General features: G+C 41.6%; 1 protein-coding gene across 1 annotated transcript in view; it reads right to left on the reverse strand.

Annotated features, from left to right (window-relative positions):
* Positions 1-835: 835 nt before the first annotated feature.
* ap1m1 (adaptor related protein complex 1 subunit mu 1) overlaps positions 836-21799 on the reverse strand; it is a 117296-nt gene continuing 96332 nt past the window's right edge. The window contains exon 12 of the mRNA XM_041205583.1: positions 836-1021. Coding sequence (XP_041061517.1) covers positions 999-1021 — 23 coding nt within the window. The 3' untranslated portion in view covers positions 836-998. The remainder of the gene's footprint in view (positions 1022-21799) is intronic.

The raw sequence follows: 21799 nt of genomic DNA on the forward strand, positions 1-21799 counted from the left end.
GGGGAGAGAGAGAGTGGGGGGGGAGGGAGGAAGAGAGGGGAATGTGAGGGGGGGAAGAGAGAGTGACATGAGGGGGCAAGGGGGGCACAATTGGGAGGAAGAATGTACTGGTCATTCTGTGAGACTTAGCCCGTTTGCAGTTTAAATTAGCTCAAAACCTAATGTTGAGCATGGTCTGACTTGTGCCGCTGTGATTCAGTTTGGTGAGAATGCAGCGAGAAAAAGATGTCAGATTTTAAAGAGAGTCTGTTTGCTGGGTTAAACGAGGTTCAACGAGGAAAGCTCTGGGATGGCAACACCGGCTACTAAACCACCCTGGTTGGGACAAACATCTTGTTACAGGGATATTTGCTACCTGATTTCATTCTGAATATTAAATTATATTTGTATTCAAAAGGAAAACAAATAGTTGGACAAATCTTGGAATGCATATCCATACATGAGGAGGGCAATGCTTTCTTTGTGGTTTTGCAGATGCTTTTCCTTAATTAACAGGGAATTGAGTTCTTCTTGGAGTGCATTGTTACCATTGGTTAGTTTCACATTAATTCAGTGCTTGGGGATTGAGACAAGGCAAAACACATATATAGCACAACTGTCAGCCAACAAAATTCTCACTCATATCAGAATACAACTGCTAAGCAACAGCAACAACGTTAGAACTCATTGGGAGCACTCCAAGTCCAAGTTCAGTCCGGCAGTTTAACTTGCCCAAGTGCTGAGAGAGAAAAAGGTTAACAAAGAAAGAATCTAACTATCCAAAGGGACCAAAAAGCAAGAGGAAGATTTGGCGATGACATGGATGTGTGGGAAAAGAGAAAAATACTGCTCGTTGTTCTTTCAGCTCCATGGATGAGCGCAGTTGAAATGTTTAATCTTCTTCATGAAAGACGTTGCTATGACAGAGATCTGAAACATGATGAATATACCCAACACTTTTACACAATCCACTGAATTGGATCCTCCCCTCCCAATGACTCTTCAGGCGCAGTCTCCCTTCATTGTGTTCGTAGTTGGTAGTCTGCAAAACAAAACAAGGGAGAAGACCGAATCAAAATACGACATCAATATTATAACTGATCCAAAATGAGACAGAGCAAACTACACAGAACATAAAGGTGCCTCATATAAACACACACTCTACGTTGCATAGGGCAGACTGCAGCCATCATACTTTGTAACAACCTTCATATACTTGTGGGCAGTAGCACATCATATTATACTCTCTCACTTACCATGGGTTCTACCAAAAGTCATACAAAACAAAAAAACACTTCTTTCACGTTCTTAAAGCCATATGGCACTGTAACCTATCACAAAACCACATCATTAATCGGTTTAGCCAAGTGAAAAGTAAATAGGGTTGACTTTGCCAGCAGCAGATTATACCTAAAGCCAAGAGTATCACACTCCCATGGTCACGAGCTCTGCTGCCCCCAGCTACAATTTATGCAAATTTGCTTCTGGTTCTCAAAACAACTCCACCTTCCCCTTCTAGAGGTATCAATCGCCAAGCCTGATAAGTCACTGTGATGTTTACATTCCCACACACTGCAGGAGTTCCTATATAGCGGCCAGGAACCTTTGGCTGATTTTGCCCTCCCTAGCTGAGGAAAGTGACAGCCAATTCAAACACCCTACCGCCTTCACCAGATCAGCCAACTCAGCACAAACTAGAGGCCAAATGCTCATGGTCCATGTGGTTCAGCTACTTACTGTCAATACTCAATTAGGGATGGCTTACACCTCCTTATCCTCACTCCTCCAATGCTGGTGTGCCGGATGTTGCCATAGATTTTAAATGTTGCGTGTTGTCAACTGGGGGTTCCAATCCAATCGGCTCAAGCTCTCCTTTCTTTCCTGGATGCAAGGTTGTGTGTGAAGTAACAACCAGCTCTCAGTGGGCAGAAGTTTGCCAGTTACAGGCAGTCTCACTCAGTGAGGGTAGCTGACATAAGAAGTACAATGGTCACTATAGCAGACTACAGCTCAGGTTGAAAAGGAGCTTAACTCAGAAACAGGCTGTGCTGCACCAGATCAGAAATGCGTGATGCAAATACAGTATTCCGAATCTGTTCCATTTTCCATTACTGCTATTGCTCCAGCCTAATTTCTGAATAACTTTCCTTTAATAACTCCCAAATTCAAAACTAAAAACATTATTCCAAAATTAAAGACTCAGGAACATTTTCTCCAATTTTTGATCATTTGAAATTTACATAAAGCTATTCTGTCATTCCCCACCTTACATAGCTTTGTATATTTCCAGTAAAAATCATACCAACATTAACTAAACGACAGGTGCCCTCCAAACACATCACAAGCAGGACAGTTATACCAGAGATCTGATCCACTTAATTCAAACTCACTGGCATCCTGCAGCATAGTAACTTGAAATTTCAACACTAAGATAGCACCATAACCTGTAAGTGGTCACAACAGCAGCCTGATTCACCCTGGGGTAGACCACTTCTAGTGGAAAAGATGGTTTCAGGATTCCACAAACATAGGAAAAGGAGTCAGACATTCAATTTCTTCAGCCTGCTCAAATAGATCTGACTGATCTACCTCAACTTCACTGTCCAGTTTTTGCTCTATACCCCTTGATTCCACAACCTAACGAGATTCTATCAGTCTTGAAAGCATTCCCAGCTTTTTATAGAACATAAGGAATAAAAAAAATCCTTTAAGAATTTTTTGTGTTTCAATTAGATCACTTTCTAAATTCTGGAGAACATAGGCCAAGTATATGCAATCCCTCCTCATAGGATAATCCCCTCACCTCAGGAATCGGTCTAGTGAAGTTTTGTTATAAGCCTTCTTATTTGCACTAATATAACTAATGCACTTATATCCTTCCTTAGACAAAGAGACCAAAACTGAACACATTACGCCAAGTGTGGACTCACCAAGATCCTCTATAAATGTAGCAAGAATTCTTTCCTGATATCCCTATCACTACATATTAAAAGTCAACATACCATTTACTTTCCTAATTGTTGCTGTACCTACATGTTAACTTTGTGATTTGTGTACAAACATACCCAAGTCCCTCTGAACACCAATATTTCCCAGACTCCTACTAATTAAAATATTATTTTGGTTTTCTAGTTCTTCTACTAGTGGATAATTCCATACATCCCACATTATATATTCCATCTGCCTTGTTATTGCGCAATCACTCAATTCCTATATCCTTTTGCATCCCCCTCATAGTGTACTTTGCCAGCTAACTTTGTACCATCAGCAAACTTAAGATAGCTTACAATGACAGCTTACATTTACACAGCACCTTTAGCATAATAAAATACCCAAAGGTGCTTCACAGGGGCACTGGAGGAAAAAACTGGACAGTGAGACATATAAGGTGATATTAGTGCAGGAGGTCAAAAAACCCTACTGATTTGACCAAGTTTAAGGAGCATCTTAAAGGAAGAGAGGGAGGTCGAGGGTCAGAAAGGTTCAGGGATGAAACTTCAGGCTTAGGACCTAGGCAGCTCAAGGCATGGACATCAAGAGTAGAGCAATTAAAATGGGGAATTTTCAGAAGACCGGAATTAGATGATTGCAGATATTTTGGAGGGTAACAACGTTGGAGATTACAGAGTTAGGGAGGGATGAGGTCATGGAGGACCTCGAAAAGAAGGATGAAAATTTTAAAATTGAAGTGTTGTTTGACCAGGAGCCAATGTAGGTTGGTCAACACCTATTTTCAAAGGTGAGGGGGCAGCAGATAGAAACCAGGCCACTGGCTATATATAGGAATCCTCCCATTGGCAAAATGCAAAAGATACACAATGGCATTCCGAAAACATTTTATGGGGCAATGGAGGGAAACAAGGGGCAAAAATTGACCAAACATACTGCCAAAGATCAAAGGTCTTTTCTTAAATAAGAATTGCAAAGTATGAAAAGTTTGAAGTCTTTTAATAAGGTCTCCTCCTGTAACCTCACATCTGTATCCAGTTTGCATGCACACTCAAAAACTGCATCTGAAATCGCTTCTTTTCATGGCTGTATTTCAAAAGGATTTTCCCAACAGATCATTTCAACTGTTGGCAGTACAGTCTCGCCTGAAGGACACCAACAGCCCCATAAGCTTCGTTGTGTGTGCAGTGTGTGTGTGTGTTTTATATATAAAACAAACACTTAAAGAGGAAGTATTGACATGCTAGCCATTAGAGGCCAAGACGGCCATATCTGGAATAATCTAGGGTGCTTTTTTATTCTTTTATTGGGTATGGGTGCCGCTGGCCAGGTCAGCATTTATTGCCCATCTCTAGTTGCCCTTGAGGAGGTGGTGGTGAACCACCTTCTTGAACCACTGCAGTCCATGTGGTGTAGATACATCCATGGTCCTGTTAGGGAGCAGGTTCCAGGATTTTGAACCAGCAACAGTGAAGGAACGACGATATATTTCCAAGTCAGGATGGTGAGTAGCTTGGAGGGGAACTTCCAGGTGATGGTGTTCCCGTGTATCTGCTGTCCTCGTCCTTCTAGGTGCTAGAGGTTATGGGTTTGGAAGGTGTTGTCAAAGGACAGTGTTTCCCAATAACACTGCTTTCCAAATACATACAGTAAAATGTGTGTTACCTGACATGCTCCGGGAATAGGTTGTGTTGGTTAATTGCACAGGGGACGGGCAACAGCAGGATGAGCTTGCTGGTTGAGTACCGCTAACAAACTGCTGACCTTCAGTTAATGATAGCTTTTAACTCTGACCTTTTGTGGAAAACAGAATTAATTCCAACTGTTTTGGTGTGAAACGGAAAGTGAGGTTCAATGCTGTAATTCTGTTTCTGATACACTGTTCAAGCATTCACAGGCTGATTTAAAATGAAGAAGCGAGGCAACAGCGAGGCCGAGGCAAGCGTGTTAACAGCAGCTCTACCAGGAGCTTGGCTAAAAACAAAAAACTGCGGATGCTGGAAATCCAAAATAAAAACAAAAACAGAATTACCTGGAAAAACTCAGCAAGTCTGGCAGCATCAGCTGAGAAGAAAAGAGTTGACGTTGAGTCCTCATGACCTTTCAACAGAACTGAGTTCTGTTGAAGGGTCATGAGGACTCGAAACGTCAACTCTTTTCTTCTCCGCAGGAGCTTGGCTAGCCTGACTGAGGTAAAATTCCGGTTAGTACAGCATTCCGGTTGGCATAATACCGATAACACAAAGTTTGCTATATACCTTTGACAAGTGCTTCTCCTCAACATCTACTTCCAGACTCAAAAGTTAAGAATTTAAATAACATGTGGGCTAAGAGTATCAGATCAGTAAATGCCAACCCAAAATCCAACCTCTCCCCCAAGGGTACTTACCCCTGCTGTGTAAATGAGCCGACTGTCAATTCACATAAATACAATGTTTCTTTGCTCAAATTGCACACTTCCCCACATTTACAAACCTAATTATGTAGCAAGCCTCATTTTAATCCAGTTGTGCTCCTGATACACTGCATTACTATTGCAAACTGTATGTAGTTTGGCTGCAACACTAGGCTCCCCTTATTCCATTTAAAGCATTCCAGAAAAGTTACTAAGAAATACTGCAAATTCTTATTCAGTGATATTACAACATCACAAACATATTGCATTATATCCCCAAAGATAACAGTGAGTAAAGAATTCCATATTTTCTGCGACTGACAACTTTTAGCTTTCAAAGGAACAGGAGAAAGAGAGCAAGGAGCAGGAAAGAGGCAGACAGAGGAGAGGCAAGAAGTGGGGGGGGGAGCAGGAAGTCAGGAGTTCAGGAAGGAGACGGAGAGGAGAGAAAGTGGGGAGAGGAACAGAAAGGAGGGGGAGAAATGAGCAGTGGGAGGAGGGGTGGAGAGAGAGGAGAAGAGGAGGGCGAAAGGGGATAGGGTAGAAGGCTGGAAAGGTTAAATGACAAAAGGGATGATGCAAGGTGAAAGGGCATGGAAATGGGGCAAGCAAAGAAACAAAAGATGGGTAGGTATGTACAAGCATCAATGGCAGAATCATCACCAACAGCAACTCTCTGAATAAAATGGCGATCTGAAATTGTTACGACTCAATATCGAGTTCTGAAGATTGCAAAGTGCTATTGACACCTCTAGACCCAGTTTTTGCTTCTGTAATTGTTCTATTATCACCTCTCTTTGGCTTTGCACCATCACTTTTGTCATTAATTCAGCCTTGCCCTCTGTCAATTCCTGTCTGCTCTCTTCCTGGCCATTTTATCTACCTCTGCACTTAATCAAAATGCTATTTATTTCCAACATCTTTCAGTTCCGATTAGCCAAGATACTGCAGAGGCTGGAAGTTTGAAATAAAAACAGAAAACACTGGGAATACTCAGATCTAGAGCATCTATGAAGAGAAACAGGGTTAATGTTTCAGGTTAACGTTATCAGAACAGATTAACTTTAACTTCATTTCTCTCCATAGCTGCTGCCTGACCTGTTGTGAGCTCCCAGTATTTTCTGCTTTTATTTCATCAACATTAGTCATCTTGTGACAGAAAGTGCAGAAGGCAGGGGTTTGTTGTCACTCATAGTGCAGATTTATCTAACCTTTGTGTTTGCATTGCAGGAATATAACTAGAACCACGAATTAGCAGATGTAGACATTTTCAACGGTGGAAGATTCATTCTTTGCGATGAGGAGAGGGGGTAAAATGAGTCTGGGGCAACATATTTTGTTTTTTGACATTATTTGATGTTCTTTCCAGTGCTTTTAGCTTATTGAAATTGTCTTTCTTCAAAAGTAATGCCTCCCTTTCTCTCATGTCTTTAGGCTTCAAAGTGAAAGTTAAACTGAGCAATAAGAAGTTTCTGCAGAGGTTTCAAACTGTAAACATAGACAAAAACATAACAGAATATGCTGCTGAAACTCAAGCAATGGCTAAATGCTGGTACGTATGAATCTGGAATGGGATAGGCCATTCGGTCCCTCAAGCCTGCTCTGCCATTCCATAAGATCATGGCTGATCTGACTGTGGCCTCAACCCCACATTCCACCTATCCTCGTTAACCTTTGACTCCCTTGTTAATCAAGAATTTATTTACCTCTGCCTTAAAAATATTCATTGACCCTGCCTCCACTGCTCTCTGGGGAAGAAAGTTCCAAAGATTCGCAACCCTCAGAAAAAATTTCTCATCTCCATCATAAATGGGAGACCCCATACTTTTAAAGTGTGTTCTCTGGTTCTAGTCTCTCCCACAAGGGGAAACATCCTTTCAGCATCCACTCTGTCAAGTTCCCTCAGGATCATATTGTTAGGAACTAGATACAGTTTTAATTAAGTTATATTTGTATTTGAGAGTGTTGGAACAAGATATATTTTTAAGTTTAATTTATACACTTTTTTAATTTGTGTTAAGAAAGATGAAACCTGAATTTGGTTTTATTTGAGAGTTTTTTTTTTGAGATGGAACCAGGAAGTCTCCAGGCCCTGTTTGTATGTGTGCATTTTTAATGAGGTTTTACAACTCAAATTGAAAGCATGGATTTCAAAGGAGTTAGTAAGAGTGTTAAAACAAACTCAAAAAGTAGAGGAAAAAAACTGTGCTGTTGCCTAGCAACAGGGGATCAGAGAGAGACTTAAAGCAGATTTTAGCACAGTTGGTATGTGTATACCACAGAGTGAAAACAGAAAAGGTCTAAGACTCTCTCTAGCTGGAAAAGATGCCATACTGCTGAGGAAATGGGTTTAAGGAACTCATATCTATTGCTCTAAAGTTAAAGTAATAGCGAATTTAGTGAGAGTTTTCTGGATATCCCAAGGGAGATGCCAATTTTGGAAGGGCTTCTAGTGAATGTTCAGAAGTCTACTGGAAAAGGCAGCTGAACCAGCTCTATCTAGCCTTCGTGTGGAAATAGTGATACCAGTCTGGGATAAAAGGGATAGTGAGAGTTTGAATCATTTTTTCCTTGCTGTCTGTATTGAAATCTTTCCAACCTTTTTGTTGTCTGGAATATAATTAATGTTCCTAGTTTATTAAACAGTAGACTCCTGTGAATCTGTTTCAGTAAGTACCTTCCACGAGATCTGACTTGTCCAGTAATAACATCAGCTGGGGTCATAACAGTGCATGTTTCAATAAGATAACCCTCAATCTTCTAAACTCCAATGGATACAAGCCTGGCCTGCTCAACCATTCCTCAAAGATAACCTCCCTCTATCCCAGGTATCATTTCAGTGAACCTTCTCTGAACTGCTTCTAATGCATTCATATCTTTTCAACAAGAGAGTTCTTTTTCAAAATTCAAGATGGAACAAACTTTTTGTAGAAGCTACAACACAAAGAGGCTATTCAGCCAATCTCATTCATGTTGGTGTTTATATTCCATACAAGCTTCCTAGCACTCAAGGCAGCCATATCCCTGGAGGGGAAGAGGGGGCCCGCGCAGGTCAGCAAGGGAGAGGAGACGGGGCCTGCGCAGGTCAGCAAGGGGGAGGAGACAGGGCCCGAGCAGGTCAGTGGATGAGAAAATGGGGCCCGCGTAGGTAAGTGAGGATGAGAAGATGGGGGCAGTGTAGGTCCGTGAGAATGAGAAGATTGGGGGCAGTGTAAGTCCGTGAGGATCAGAGGATGGGGGCAGTGTAGGTTAGTGAAAATGAGAAGATGCGGGTAATTTAGGTCCATTATGGTGAGAATTTGGGGTTAGCATGGTTCTGTGATGATGAATAGATGGGGGCAATGTGGGTCAGTGAGGATGTGGTGATGGGGGCAGTGAAGATGAGATGGTGGCGGACTTGTTCTGAGGATGAAATGTTGATAGTTCCGTGAGGATGAAATGTTGATAGTTCCAACATCTTCCATCCTCCAGCCCGTAGAGGTGTGTATCTAAAATAGTTTAATAAAAGTTGGATTATGTTACAGATATAATAATCCTGAATATACTTCTGCTGCAGTCACTGCAGGGTGGTGGAAGAGAATATAATATCTTTTAATTTTTTGTTGAGTGTAAATATTTTGCTTAATGAATAGTTATGAAGTGTTACAGCCTAGAGAAACTTTATTCCATCATGTAGTAATGACAGTGAACTGTTGCATTGGGTTCAATAAATTATTGAACTTCTGTGGGTAATAGTAGCATTGTGTGTTGTGAATTGCTAGCACCATGTCCACTGGTCCCAAAAAGCCTGACAGTGTTGGGGCCTCAACTATTTACAATCTATGTTAATGGCTTAGATGAAGAAGCCAAAAGTAATGTATCTAGATTTGCTGCTAGATCTGATACAAAGCTAGGTGGGGATGTATGCAATGAGGAGCAGCCAGAGGTTCCAAAGAGATATAGTCAGCTTAAGTGCATGGATGACAAGGTGGCCGATGGAGTATAACGCAAAGAAATGTGAGGTTATTTCTTTGGTAGTAAGAATAGAAAAGCAGAATATCTTTTCAAGGATATCAAACTTGGAAATGTTGATGTTCAGTGAAAGACTTGGCTGCACTCAAACAATGAACACAAAATCAGCATGCAATTTAAAAAAAATTCATTCACGGGATGTGGGCCAACATTTATTGCCCATCCCTAGTTGCCCTTAAGAAGGTAGTGGGCTGCCTTCCTGAACCGCTGCAGTCCATGTGGTGTCAGTACACCCACAGTGCTGTTAGGAAGGGAGTTCCAGGATACTGACCCAGCGACAATGAAGGCAAATAGCATGTTGACCTTTATTGCAAGGAGATTGGAATACAAGAATTAGGATATCTACAACAGGGGCAAAGAACGAGAATCTCACCCCACAGATCTTTACGTTTCTCAGCATCAATATCTATAAAAATATTTTACTTGTGGAATGGGTAAACTATTATGTGCCCAAGCAGATTCTGCATTGAGGTGACCTCAGGCTGTTGTTCAAAGTTTAAATCCCATGGTGACTTTTTTGCCAGCAGACACTTTGTGAAGGATGAGAAGTGGGTGGACGGAGAACTAGCGCAGGGGCAGGTGTAGCATTTTCCCACAGTGGTTGCGGCAAGACAGAATGAGACCTGTATGGGACAGCCCCCGGTGGACACTGGACCCTTCCAGCACAAGACTACCTAAACTGGAAAAAGTAACTCCTCTCTGTATTCTGTACATATTGGAGTGGGAAAAGGTTTTTCTCTCTGTGAGAACAGTGGTTTCCCACACTGGCAGAATCAGCATTCTGGGACATGTAAAAGTGAAAATGGCTCACTCAACAGCAACAGTGTACTATTTTGATCACCACAAAATATTCAATAACATCAATCTAGAATAAATCCAAGGCACTGCTCAGTTGTTCTACATACTCTAGATTGTTGTTGAGATCTTGTATACAAATTAGCTGCTGCATTGCCTATATTACAACAGTGAATACATTTCAAAAGACCTTAATTTGCTTAAAAGAGCCTTGGGCTGCCCCGAGACTGTAAAAGGCACTGTCGATTTACAAGTTCTTCTTTTCACATTTAACTGGTGGCAGCTGGTTGTGTACAAGAGACTCCCAGAAGAAAAGGAACCAAAAGGAGTGAAACTCAATGGCCCATTCTTGGGAAGAAATGGGTGCAGTAATAAATAGGGTGTTACTGCTCTAGAGGAGTCAGCAAAGCTCCCCTGCCAACCATCAGATGGACTACTGCCAATAAAAACCCACAAGTGGCTAAAACCAGATTTTATGTTTTCAAAATAGGAAAGGGAAATAAACATCAAGCAAACAGGCCCAACTGGGGCCATTTGCAGCTTTTAATTTTAGAACACTCAGATTTTTCAAATACTTCTGGTCAGATGGCTTGTTGGTGCTCAATAAAAACATGAGGAACTGGAGAAGTCGTCCTACAGCAAGTGGTTAGAATTCAGCGAACATTTTTCAGCACTAATGATAAAGGTCATGAGCAAGATGGGAGGGAAAAAGGAAAAAGCCTGAGACAAAGACAAAATGAATTTCCTTATTAGTATTTTTAGATGGTGGTGGTAGAAGTATTGTAATCCCACCAGGTCATCTGATGCTCTTTTTAAAATGCATACTTACATAAGGGTAACCTTGTCACAATTCAATTATGTCTAGAGCTCATGTTTCCAGTACTGACTGGACTAATCCAGCATTGGATTCTCCAGAACAAACAAAAGATGACAAATTTTCAATAAGAAAACAAAAAATGTGGGAAATGCAACCTGTCTCCTCTCTTTGTACATGCAGATAACACTGAGAGAAGACTGTACGTCTAGCTAAGTCCAAAGCACACTTACACAAAACAATGGCTTTTTTAGGTTTTAACAGGGGTCGTCCAAGTTACAGAATTTCATCCCACCTGCTGTCAACAAATTTCACCAACTGGTGGGACAGTTAGGCTCTTAAAGTTTTCTCTTTGGAACAAAACAGCTGCCTAATTGTAAAGCCAACCCTCTGCTTCCTTTGATAGAGCGGAGAATTGATACCTACAGAGCTCTTGCCTACGCGGACCAGGGCCAACAGATGACTAGCCCATACAGATTAAGGTCAACAGATCGACAGGTTACCCAAGTCATCAGTGAGTGTTCAAACAATCTATCTCATAGTTAAGCGATGATTAGAAGAGAGCGGAAGATTAATCACAAGCAGGAAAGGCAGTCTGCTTGCCACCTTTTGTGAAACAAGTTTCTTATAGGTAAAAGTCCGTGATCATAGCTTGGGCCAGACATAGGTTTGCCAACTTTGGCTGCATGAATTCTGGGGGTTTCATCATATGACCAGTTGCCTCCAACGGTTCCCCTCCACTCTCCCACCATTGGTCACCTTATACATCCATCTTCACAGTGCACTGTCATCCCATGGCATTTGGATGATTCTTGATTGCCCGTCAAACAACCTGTTTTCTCGATCTTCAACTTTTAACAAAAGTGTTCAAAGAAAATGAAAACTAATATTATTTTTAATATTACAATAATTTTTCTCCTGGGTTGCTCGCAGCATTGGGCTGGAGGTTAATCCTTAATTCCTGGAGACTCCAGGGCACCCCTAGCCACGAGCCAGATGCAGACACTGTGGCATGCTGTGCCCAGTCATAAGAGAGACAGGGATTAATGCAAAGAAATTGTAAGGTTCTGTTTCCAAAGCTGCACACACTCCTAGAAAGAACCTTCTCTTCATCCTCCAAACAAAATGGAGAAAGTGTGATTGACAGCTTCATAAGCTCAGACGGGGCGGTGCATTGGTGGTTGCCACATGGAGGATCCACTTAACCACAAGAACTCCTCGTACTCTAACAGCAAGTACTAGATAATTGCCTTGGGGGAAAAGAACTCTAATCCCATCTTGGGCTTCAAAGAATCAGCGCTTGTCTGTGGTGGTTTACCTAGGCTATATTTCAAAACCATCAAAAAAAATCACATTTTGTACAAAATCCCTTTCAACAGAGTCCAGCACCATGCCAATGGCCATATATAGCAACCCTAAACATTCAGCATATTGCTCACAGTGTGCCACAAATATAGAGAGAAAAATCATTGGCTGCCTTTACTACATTGCTTCCATGCCCTTTGATTAAGTAAATTTTTAATGGCTAAGTAAAAGATTGATGTATTTTTTTAAAAAGTGGATTTAGGCTGCAAATTTTAAATTGATAAAACACGACAGCAACATCTTGAACATTTCAGTTAAAAGTCCAGTGGGGTGTTGGACACTGCCATGTGTGTAAATCAGTTGACACAGGTGAAATGCAGGGACTCTGGGCAACACAATCATGGAAGGGCTTTCTGCAGTTGAAGCTGAGGAGGTCAAAGAGAAACCTTCACTATCTTTTGCGCCTTTAAAACAACACTGGACTTTAAACAAAGTAGCAAGGTTCCATTCCTTGGCTGATTTTCCTCTCCCATTTAAAGTTTATCCTTGTTCACACATACATTTTATTAAATAGTGGCCGACACTTTCAATGGGACTGCTTGTAGGCTCAGGTGGTTGGGTCATGCGGCTGCCGGGCAAGTTGTTTGAGATTTAGGGCAAGTGGGTGTGGGGTTATTTAGGGGTGTGCAGGCAAATGGTCTGGGTGTTGAGGGTGGTGGCTTACAAAAGAGCAAAAATTAAATGAAAAGTGCAGGCCAGGAGTAGAGGCTGAAATGTCATGACTGAAGATTTGTGGAGACCTATTATCCTCGAAATCTGGAAGTATCAAATGCTAACCTGCCATTTGATTTCTAGAAGCAGATGGTAATCCGCTCATTTCAGAATTCATACCACTGTTTAAAGTGAAGCCAGTATGGAAAGGCTTCCTCTCTAAGGCTGAACAGTGAGTACCATGGCAGCTAAATGCTGAAGAATGTTTATTCGGCAACAATGAGATGGATAGAAAATTTTGTGTGTGTGATTGGTGCACAAGTAGAAAATAATTAGATAAGAAAGAAAGCAGACATAGCCCAACACAGATGATAAACGATGATCACAAAAACACACACTATTTCTGACCAGTCAAAAATGCAGTGTAGGGGTCAAGATGGGTATAAAGGAGAAGAAAGGGGACACTGGCTCACATCACCTTAAACCTTCTTGCCATCTCAATGGAAACATACAGACTTCCCACTCAATTACTGCCCAGAAAGACTGAAATTGAGAAATATGCCAAAGATTTTTTTAAATTCTACTTTTAGCGCAAGACTGTTCAATATGCTGGAAACATGTCACCATAAATCACGTACTGCAGCAGAGACAGCCATTATTTATTTTTGTCACGATACAGAACACAATGGGCCAAGTGATAGAGAAATAGAATGAACTCGTCCCATCCATTTTCACACAGTTATCTCGCTTTGGGTCTCTGGAAATACCAAAACCTTGTTGCGGTCAATGAGGAGTATACACATATCTATTTAGTTTACAAAGAGTGCATATACAGCATTCAGCAACAGTAATAACTTGCAGTTATATAGTGGCTTTAATGGAGCAAAGCATCACAAGCTGCTTTACAGGACTGTGATCAAATTAATGCCACATATGGATACAGCAGGACAGGCAATCGAAGGTCAGGTCTGTGAGGATGAGGTAGAATTTAATAAAGGTCTTAAAAAAGGAGAGATATAGAAAAGTGGAGAGGTTTAAGGGGGCATCCCAGACTGTAAGGCCTATCCCTTCATGGCCTCCAATGGTAGAGCAATGAAAGTCAAGGACAGGCAAGAGGCAAGAATTGGAGGAACACAGATCTTGGAGGTTTGAGGTCTAGAGGCGATTAGACAGATAGGGAGGAGAGAAGTCATGGAGGATTTGAAAAAAAGGATGAGGATTTTAAAATTGTGGCATTGCTGGACTTGTCCATGAATCTAAAACACTTCTGCAATACTAAACAGGGTTAGAAAGGATGGTGAACCGCTGGGCATCACGGCAGATGCAACACCCAGTAAGTCATACAAGTATCAGAAGTATACTGAACCTAGAGATCAGGTTGCTGATATACCAGAGGTCTTTGTCAATATATCCACTTTTATTCAGTGCTTGATATTGTTTTGTCTCCCTAACACCGGTTGTTGGGCCTGATCTGTGTTAGCCAGTGTACTCTACCATGTTAGAGAAGTGCTACATCAGATCAGATGCGCTTTCCAAAAATGCCACTGGGGTAAGGCCACTGCCACCATAACTACATCAACATTTTCTCTACTTGAATTCACAGAAACCACATCAAGGCCTTCTGAAAAACGGACAAGAGAGAGTCTGAAGCAGCTCCAAGTTCCAAACTCCTGGCTGTAGCAATGCCCAACCATACAGTCCATTGGATACACCTTGTGGTTAATAGCCTAAAGTAAGTTGTTCTGTAGCTGTTTAATTTCCATTACTTGGCAGACTTTCTTTTCCTTTCTCACTAAATTTTTCTCCCACGTCTTTAGAGTCTAACTCATTCTGCAGTACTGCCCCACAGGTGCTAGCAATCTTCTGATACCTTAGCCAACTGGCCACACAATGTAGCACTCAGGAATGAGAACCCTGGCTGAAATTACATGCTCCTTCGTCCAAGGGTGTTGACGTGAATTGCAGTGTGCCCCCTGACACTTGGCAGGAATTAGCTAACTCAACACAGACCAGGGATTGAATCTCAGGCCTTCCTGGATCTGCACCTCCTAGGCCTGCGCATCTACTCAATAAGTCAGATAACAGCTGTATTCTGCAGGATTTTTAATCAAGTCTTTAGCTTATTCACCCAACACAAAAGAAAAAACAATGGAAAACAAGTAGACTGTATCCAGATTGCAACCAGATTGGACTGCAGCTTCCCAATGGAGCACTTATTTCTTACTGCATTTATCATATAGCACTTTCAACTCAGTGTAAAATAGCCCCACGTTACAGATCAAAGGCAGCTGCAATGTATAAGGTGCTGGTTGAGCCTATCTGAATGTTGTGTACTTCTGATCACAAAATCACCAAAAGGTCTCAAGAGGGTGCAGCAATAAGCAACCAGGATAATTGCAGATTTCAGGAATTTAAGTTGAGGAGAGCGGGCTGTTTTTCAAAAACAGGCTTTAATTCTAAACCAAGTTACATTTACATGATTATGAAAGGAACTTGATGAAACTGGTCCAGGTAAATATTCATGATGAAAAGAGATTCAAATATCAGACTGGCATTAGTTAAAAGTAAAGAATAAAAAAGGAAGGCTCGTGGAATCAGCTACCAGGAAGGGTGTTAAAGCCATTTCTGAACAGAATGAGTTTAGGGAAATGGCGAGAAGGCAGGGTGACCTAACAAAATGGAATGGGCATGCTGTGTCTATAACCTTGTCCTGTTCCTAGAAATTCTTAAGTTCTTAAATTATTCTTCTTTAATGCCTAGAACACTAAACACAGGGAACTCAAGGTCAAGACAGCAGCCAATTTCATAAGTCTGATCTGTTCTGTGCAAAATATATGTCTGTTGTTAAGTGTGTTCTGTCATCTTTGCAAATTGGCGGTTTGAAGTTGTAGTTTCCAGAAATCCTAATGAGAGCAGAGACGACCTTGGCAGGACACTCGTGTGTTTGTCAGCTGCACTGTCGGGGTGGTGGTGGGGGTGGGGGGTGGGGAGGTGGAGAGATGGTCTTTTCAAGCACTCTGTGGGCTAAGCAATGAACGTGACAGTGCTGTCTGTGAAGAGAGCCAAGTTGCACTCCTGCGGCAGTTCAGTTTAAATGGCAGACTCAAGATGGAGGCAAAACTCACTTCCTCTTATGCAAATTTTATTCCAATCAAATGGATTGCAGGGGATGGGGGTGGAAAACTTGGGGGGGGGGTCCACATCTACAGATGGACATTGCCCACTGGACAATCGAGGAAAGACCTGGAGACACTCGAGATCTTTCCAGCTGATCCAGAGGAAAATAGTGAGGGCAATAATGGGGGTAAAAATGGAAGGGTCGCAATTTTCTTACCTCCTCTTTTGAATGCAGAGTACAAGCTCTTGAGCTCCAATCAACACTTAAATTGCCAATCAGGTGAAAGACTGAATGCTTAGTGTCTCCAAATAATGCAAATAAAAGACCATAAGCTGCTTCTGTCCTTACCCAACGAACTCACATGCATTCCAGAAAGAGCGCTGGTTAGTAATGGGAACAACTTAGCAGTGTCCCTCTCCCTAGGATGGGCCAATTATAAGAGACCAATCATCACCATTACTGAGAAAAATGAAAAAAGTTTTAATACTCAGGTATTCCTTCTGCTAGGGCTACGCACTAGATTAACTTGTTGAGACTTTAAGAGGTGATGAGAAAGTGACCCGTTTAGCTTATGGCCAAAAAAAAAATGGGGAAATTAGGGTTTTTTTTAAAAAACATCGTGAGTTGTTACATCTGGAATATATCCTCTGAAAGGTTAGTGGAAGCAATTCAATAATAACTTGCAAAAGGCAATTGGATAAATACTTTAAAAAAGAAAAACTTGCAGGACTATAGGAAAGGAGCAGGGCAATGGGACTAATGAGTAGCTCCTTCAAAATACCACCACAGGCTCCTTATGCTGATGCTATGGCAAATAAAAAGGCTGGGAGCATTTTATAAGTTTTATGGCAACAAAGGGACTGCACTATTTTATTACAGGTCCCATTTCTTTCTCGTTTCAATGGATGATGGGGAAGCAAATTGAGGTTTGACTCTACAATGTGTGTTGGTATTTGTACCCTGAACACCAGGGCAGGGGGGGATGCAAAAGGTCACGTAACCCTCAACGGTCTACTTGACCTGAAAGAGATTCTTTAAGATTATGAAAGGGTTTGACAGGGTAGACATAGAGAAGACACATCCACTTTTGGGGGATTCAAAGCTAAGGGGTCTTAAATATAATAGTCCCAAATAAACTCATTGGGAAATTCAGGAAACACTTATAAACCCAGAGTGTGGTCAGAATGTGGAACTCACTGTTACAGGGAGAAACTACGGCAAATAACTTCCCTTGAATGTATCAATGCTATGTAAACTTACAGGGGAGAAAGGAATAAAATGTTAAGCTGATATGGTTAGATGAAGGGAGATAGGAGGGGGGTCATGGGGAGCTTGGACGCATGCATGGATAAATTAGCCTGAATGGCCTGTTTCTAGGCTGTCCGCTTCATGTAGCTCTATGTAGTTCTGTGTAATAATGCCCACAGGAGAAGCAAACCTTTGGCCACCATGAAGATGAAGTATAGTTCACTGGGTTCAGAAACATTAAACAATAATCACTCCTCAAATGCTGAGTTCCTGGAAAGGGATCACTCCCACCCCCTTAAATAAAATGTGGAACTGAACTGGTGGCACAAAGACTTATGGAAACTTCAGGTAAAATATCACATTCATAAATAACAGTTACCCTCAGTGGAGGAGTGTAAAAACATTTAAGCCATAGGCTCTTTTTGCAGAACAATGTAGTCCATTTTATTCCAAACTTTCTTACAGGTCTATGGAAGGGGCAGGATTGATGGGTTTTAAATTATACTTTGTCATTCCATGTTTTCAGTTGTTTGATTGAAATCACTGAGCTCAGCATTAAATATAGTATTTAGCGTGCTGTCAACAGAGACAGAGGGAGGCAGAAACCTCAAGCAGCGGTCACATGTTTATATAGATCTTTATGATTTGGATGTGGGGACCAACTGCAATATTTCCAAATTTGCTGACAACAACAAACTGGGTGTGTTGTGAGGAAGATGCAAGGAGGCTTCAAAGGGCCTTGGACAGGCTGAGTGAATGAACTCAAACATGGCAGATGGAATGTAATGTGAATAAGTGTAAAGTTATTCACCTTGGTAGAAAAATCAGAAAGGCAGAATATTTCTTAAATGGTGAGAGGTTGGGAAGTGCGGGTATCCAAAGGGACCTTGTTCATGAGTCACTAAACGTTAGCATACGGATGTAGCCAGCAATTAGGAAGGCAAATGGTATGTTGGCCTTCATCACAAGGTGATTTGAGTAACGGAGTAAAGATGTCTTGCTGCAGTTGTATAGAGCCTTGGTGAGACCGCAGCTGGAGTAGTGTACACAATTTTGGTCCCCTTATCTAAGGAGGGATATACTTACCATAGAGGGTGTGCAATAGAGCTCCGCCAGACTAACCCCTGGGATGACAGCATTGTCTTATGAGGAGAGATTGGAGAGACTGGGTCTATATTCCCTAGAGTTTCAAAGAATGAGGAGTGATCTCATTGAAACTTACAAAATTCTTACAGGGCATGATAGATTGATGTAGCCTTCTCTTGCGTTCTTCCTATGACCTTGCCAGTGAGGACTTGTGAACTATTACGAGCTGATATTAAAGCATTGTGGCGTACAATAATTACTTATCTTTCTATTTAGGAACAAGGGAACTTCAAATTGTTACTGCTGATTCACAACTGAACAGTTAGAAGAAACCAAGTTGAGTATGGAGGATGTGGATATGAGAGCAAGATCGGGAATGAGGAATGAAGAACTAGCTCAAGGCTGAATGTCCTTCTCTTGCTTCTATTTCTTATGTAGCTTACGAGAGGGGAAGACAGGCAGCAAGTGTGGGGGAAGGGATGGAGAGAAAACAAATAGAGGAATGACAGAACACAAGGGAAGGAACAGCAAGGTGAAAGAGGGGAGCAGGAGATCAAAAAACAGTGGTAGAGAAAGAGCCATACAGAGAGAAGCAAAGAGAAAAACAGTTAGAAAAGCTTGCCATTATCTAGTCAATTATCACATCTTCACAAAAATTCAAAGTGGCTTATGTTCAATTAGTTATATCTGGAGTGTAATCACTTATGTAAGCAAACACCAAACAATTATTCCAGTTTTAAAGTAGAAGAGAGGTGAAATATAAGCTGGTTTAAGGGGAGGGTGGCTCTTCTATTTTTACTTAGTTCTGTTGAAGGGTCATTCGGACTTCAAATGTTAACTGTGTCCCTCTCTCCGCAGATGCTGCCAGACCTGCTGAGTTTTTCCAGGTATTTTTGATCTTGTTTTGGATTTCCAGCATCCGCAGTTTTTTGCTTTTATTCAAGTTTTAAAGGTGTCTATATAATTGTTCATTTACAATAAGTATCCTCACTGTTAAATACTTCCACAGACAATATTGCTACATCATACATTCTACTCAGTCCATTTAATTTCTTCAAGGTTCCACAAACCTCAGTGCTGCCACAAAGTCAATGTTGAAACTATCTGTTGCATTACTACTTGCAATCAATGCTAATCACCTTCAGTTCTATTTATAATGGATCTTCAGCTGCTAAAAATTTCCAAGTACTGTTAAATTTGTGTCTTCAGGAGATTTTAAGTACAAGCATTTACAGTGATGCTGAGAAATAGATGTGTAACTCTTTGTTTTAGAAACTCGGCAAAGGATGAACTGGAGCAAGTGTTTACTTGCACTGTGCTTTGTGTTGTGATACATTCACAATCTAAACGTCCTTGGCCCAACCATCTTCAGCTGCTTCATCAATGTCCTTCCTTCCATCATAAGGACAGAAGTGGGGATGTTCGCTGATGATTGTACAATGTTCAGCACCATTCGTGACTCCTCAGATGCTGCAGCAATCCATATCCAAATGCAGCAAGACCTGGACAATATCCAGCTTGGGCTGACAAGTGGCAAGTAACATTCACGCCACACAAGTGCTGGGCAATGACCATCTCCAACAAGAGAGAAAACCTAACCATCACCCCTTGAGATTCAATGGTATTACCATCACTGAATCCCCCACTATCAATATCCTGGGAGTTACCATTGACCAGAACTGAACTGGACTATCCATATAAATACTGTGGCTGCAAGAAGCAGGTCAGAGGCTAGGAATCCTGAGACAAGTAACTCACCTCCTCACTCCCCAAAGCCTGTCCACCGTCTACAAGGCACAAGTCAGGAGTTTGTTGGAATACTCCCCACTTGCCTGGATGAGTGCAGCTCCAACAACACTCAAGAAGTTTGACAGCGTCCAAGACAAAGCAGCCAACCTGATTGGCACCACATCAACAAACATTCACCCCCTCCACCACCGACACACAGTGGCAGCAGTGTGTACCATCTACAAGATGCACTGCAGGAATTCACCAAGGCTCCTTAGGCAGCACCTTCCAAATGTACAACCACTACCATTTCACTGTCATATTGGCTGCTGTGTTTCCCACATTACAAGAGTAATTACACTTCAAAAGTAATGCATTGGCTGCAGCGCACTTTGGGATTTGGTAATGAAAGGTGCTATATAAATGCAAATATGTCTTTCCGCACAACCACCTTATCAAATGTCTTCATCATTTTAAAGACTTCTATCAGAGCCCTAGCCTTTTCAATCTTTCCTGATTGTTGCTTTCTCAATTTTAACAATTCTTTTAACATTCAAAAAGCTCAACACCTTCCAAACCTATAACCTCTACCATCTAGAAGGACAAGGGCGGCAAACGCATGGGAACACCACCATATGCAAGATCCCCTCCAAGCCACACACCATCTTGACTTGGAAATATATTGTTGTTCCTTCATTATCACTGGGTCAAAATCCTGGAACTCCCTCCCTAACAGCACTGTGGATGTACCCCCTATGCCACAGAGACTGCAATAGTTCAAGGAGGCAGCTCATCACCACCTTCTCAAAGGCAATTAGGGATGGGCAATAAATGTTGGCCCAGTCAGCGAAGCCCATATCCCGTGAATAAATATTTTTTTTTAAATAAAAGAGTAGCCCAGATCAACAGGGTGCAAGATTGTGGACTTGAGAACAGAGATGATCAGTCAGAGCCTTGAAAATTTATGCTCTGGCTACCAAAAATGCTCCATTGAACATCAAATGCAAGGTCAAGACTTACTGCAAGTAACATTGGAAAATAGAAAGTGGTGTATCACTCTTGCTGACAGCAAGTCTAAGGAATTGATTGCAACTGGTCATGGGGATTCTAAATAGGCACCGTATCTGGCTGTCAGCCAAAGATCGTGAGTGGGTTCAAGGAATTCAATTGTAAACTGAACAAACGTTTCTGATTCTGATCGGAGAGCAGTATTGGTCTGGGGACAAACTAGGATCTCAACTCAAGAACAAGAACACAAAAATTTGTCTGCCCAAAAGGGTGTTTTTGCCTGCACATTGAGAATTTGGTGTACTTCTGGGCACCAGACAGAAGGGAGAGCCAAAGGAGAGAAGAGCCTTGAAGCTAATCTTTTGGGTCAGGGGTCTGAATTAGGAGGTAAGTTGGGAGAATCTTACATCTTTCAGATAGGAAATGGTAAAGTTACCAGAGGCATAAAAAATAGTAAAAAATTGAAAGTAAATTTGTAATATAATTTTGAGAGCAGAACAAGGGATGCAGGTTCCAACTGATAAAACAAACTTGTGTACTTTCCAAAACTCCATGGTGAAGGGGGGAGGGGGTGGTGTTGTAATGGCTGTTACAGCGTGCCAACAGGGGAAGGGCACACGTGAGATTTAAATGACTGAATTAAAGGAAAAAC

Source organism: Carcharodon carcharias, chromosome 14, assembly GCF_017639515.1.
Source record: "Carcharodon carcharias isolate sCarCar2 chromosome 14, sCarCar2.pri, whole genome shotgun sequence".
Classification (NCBI taxonomy): Eukaryota; Metazoa; Chordata; class Chondrichthyes; order Lamniformes; family Lamnidae; genus Carcharodon; species Carcharodon carcharias.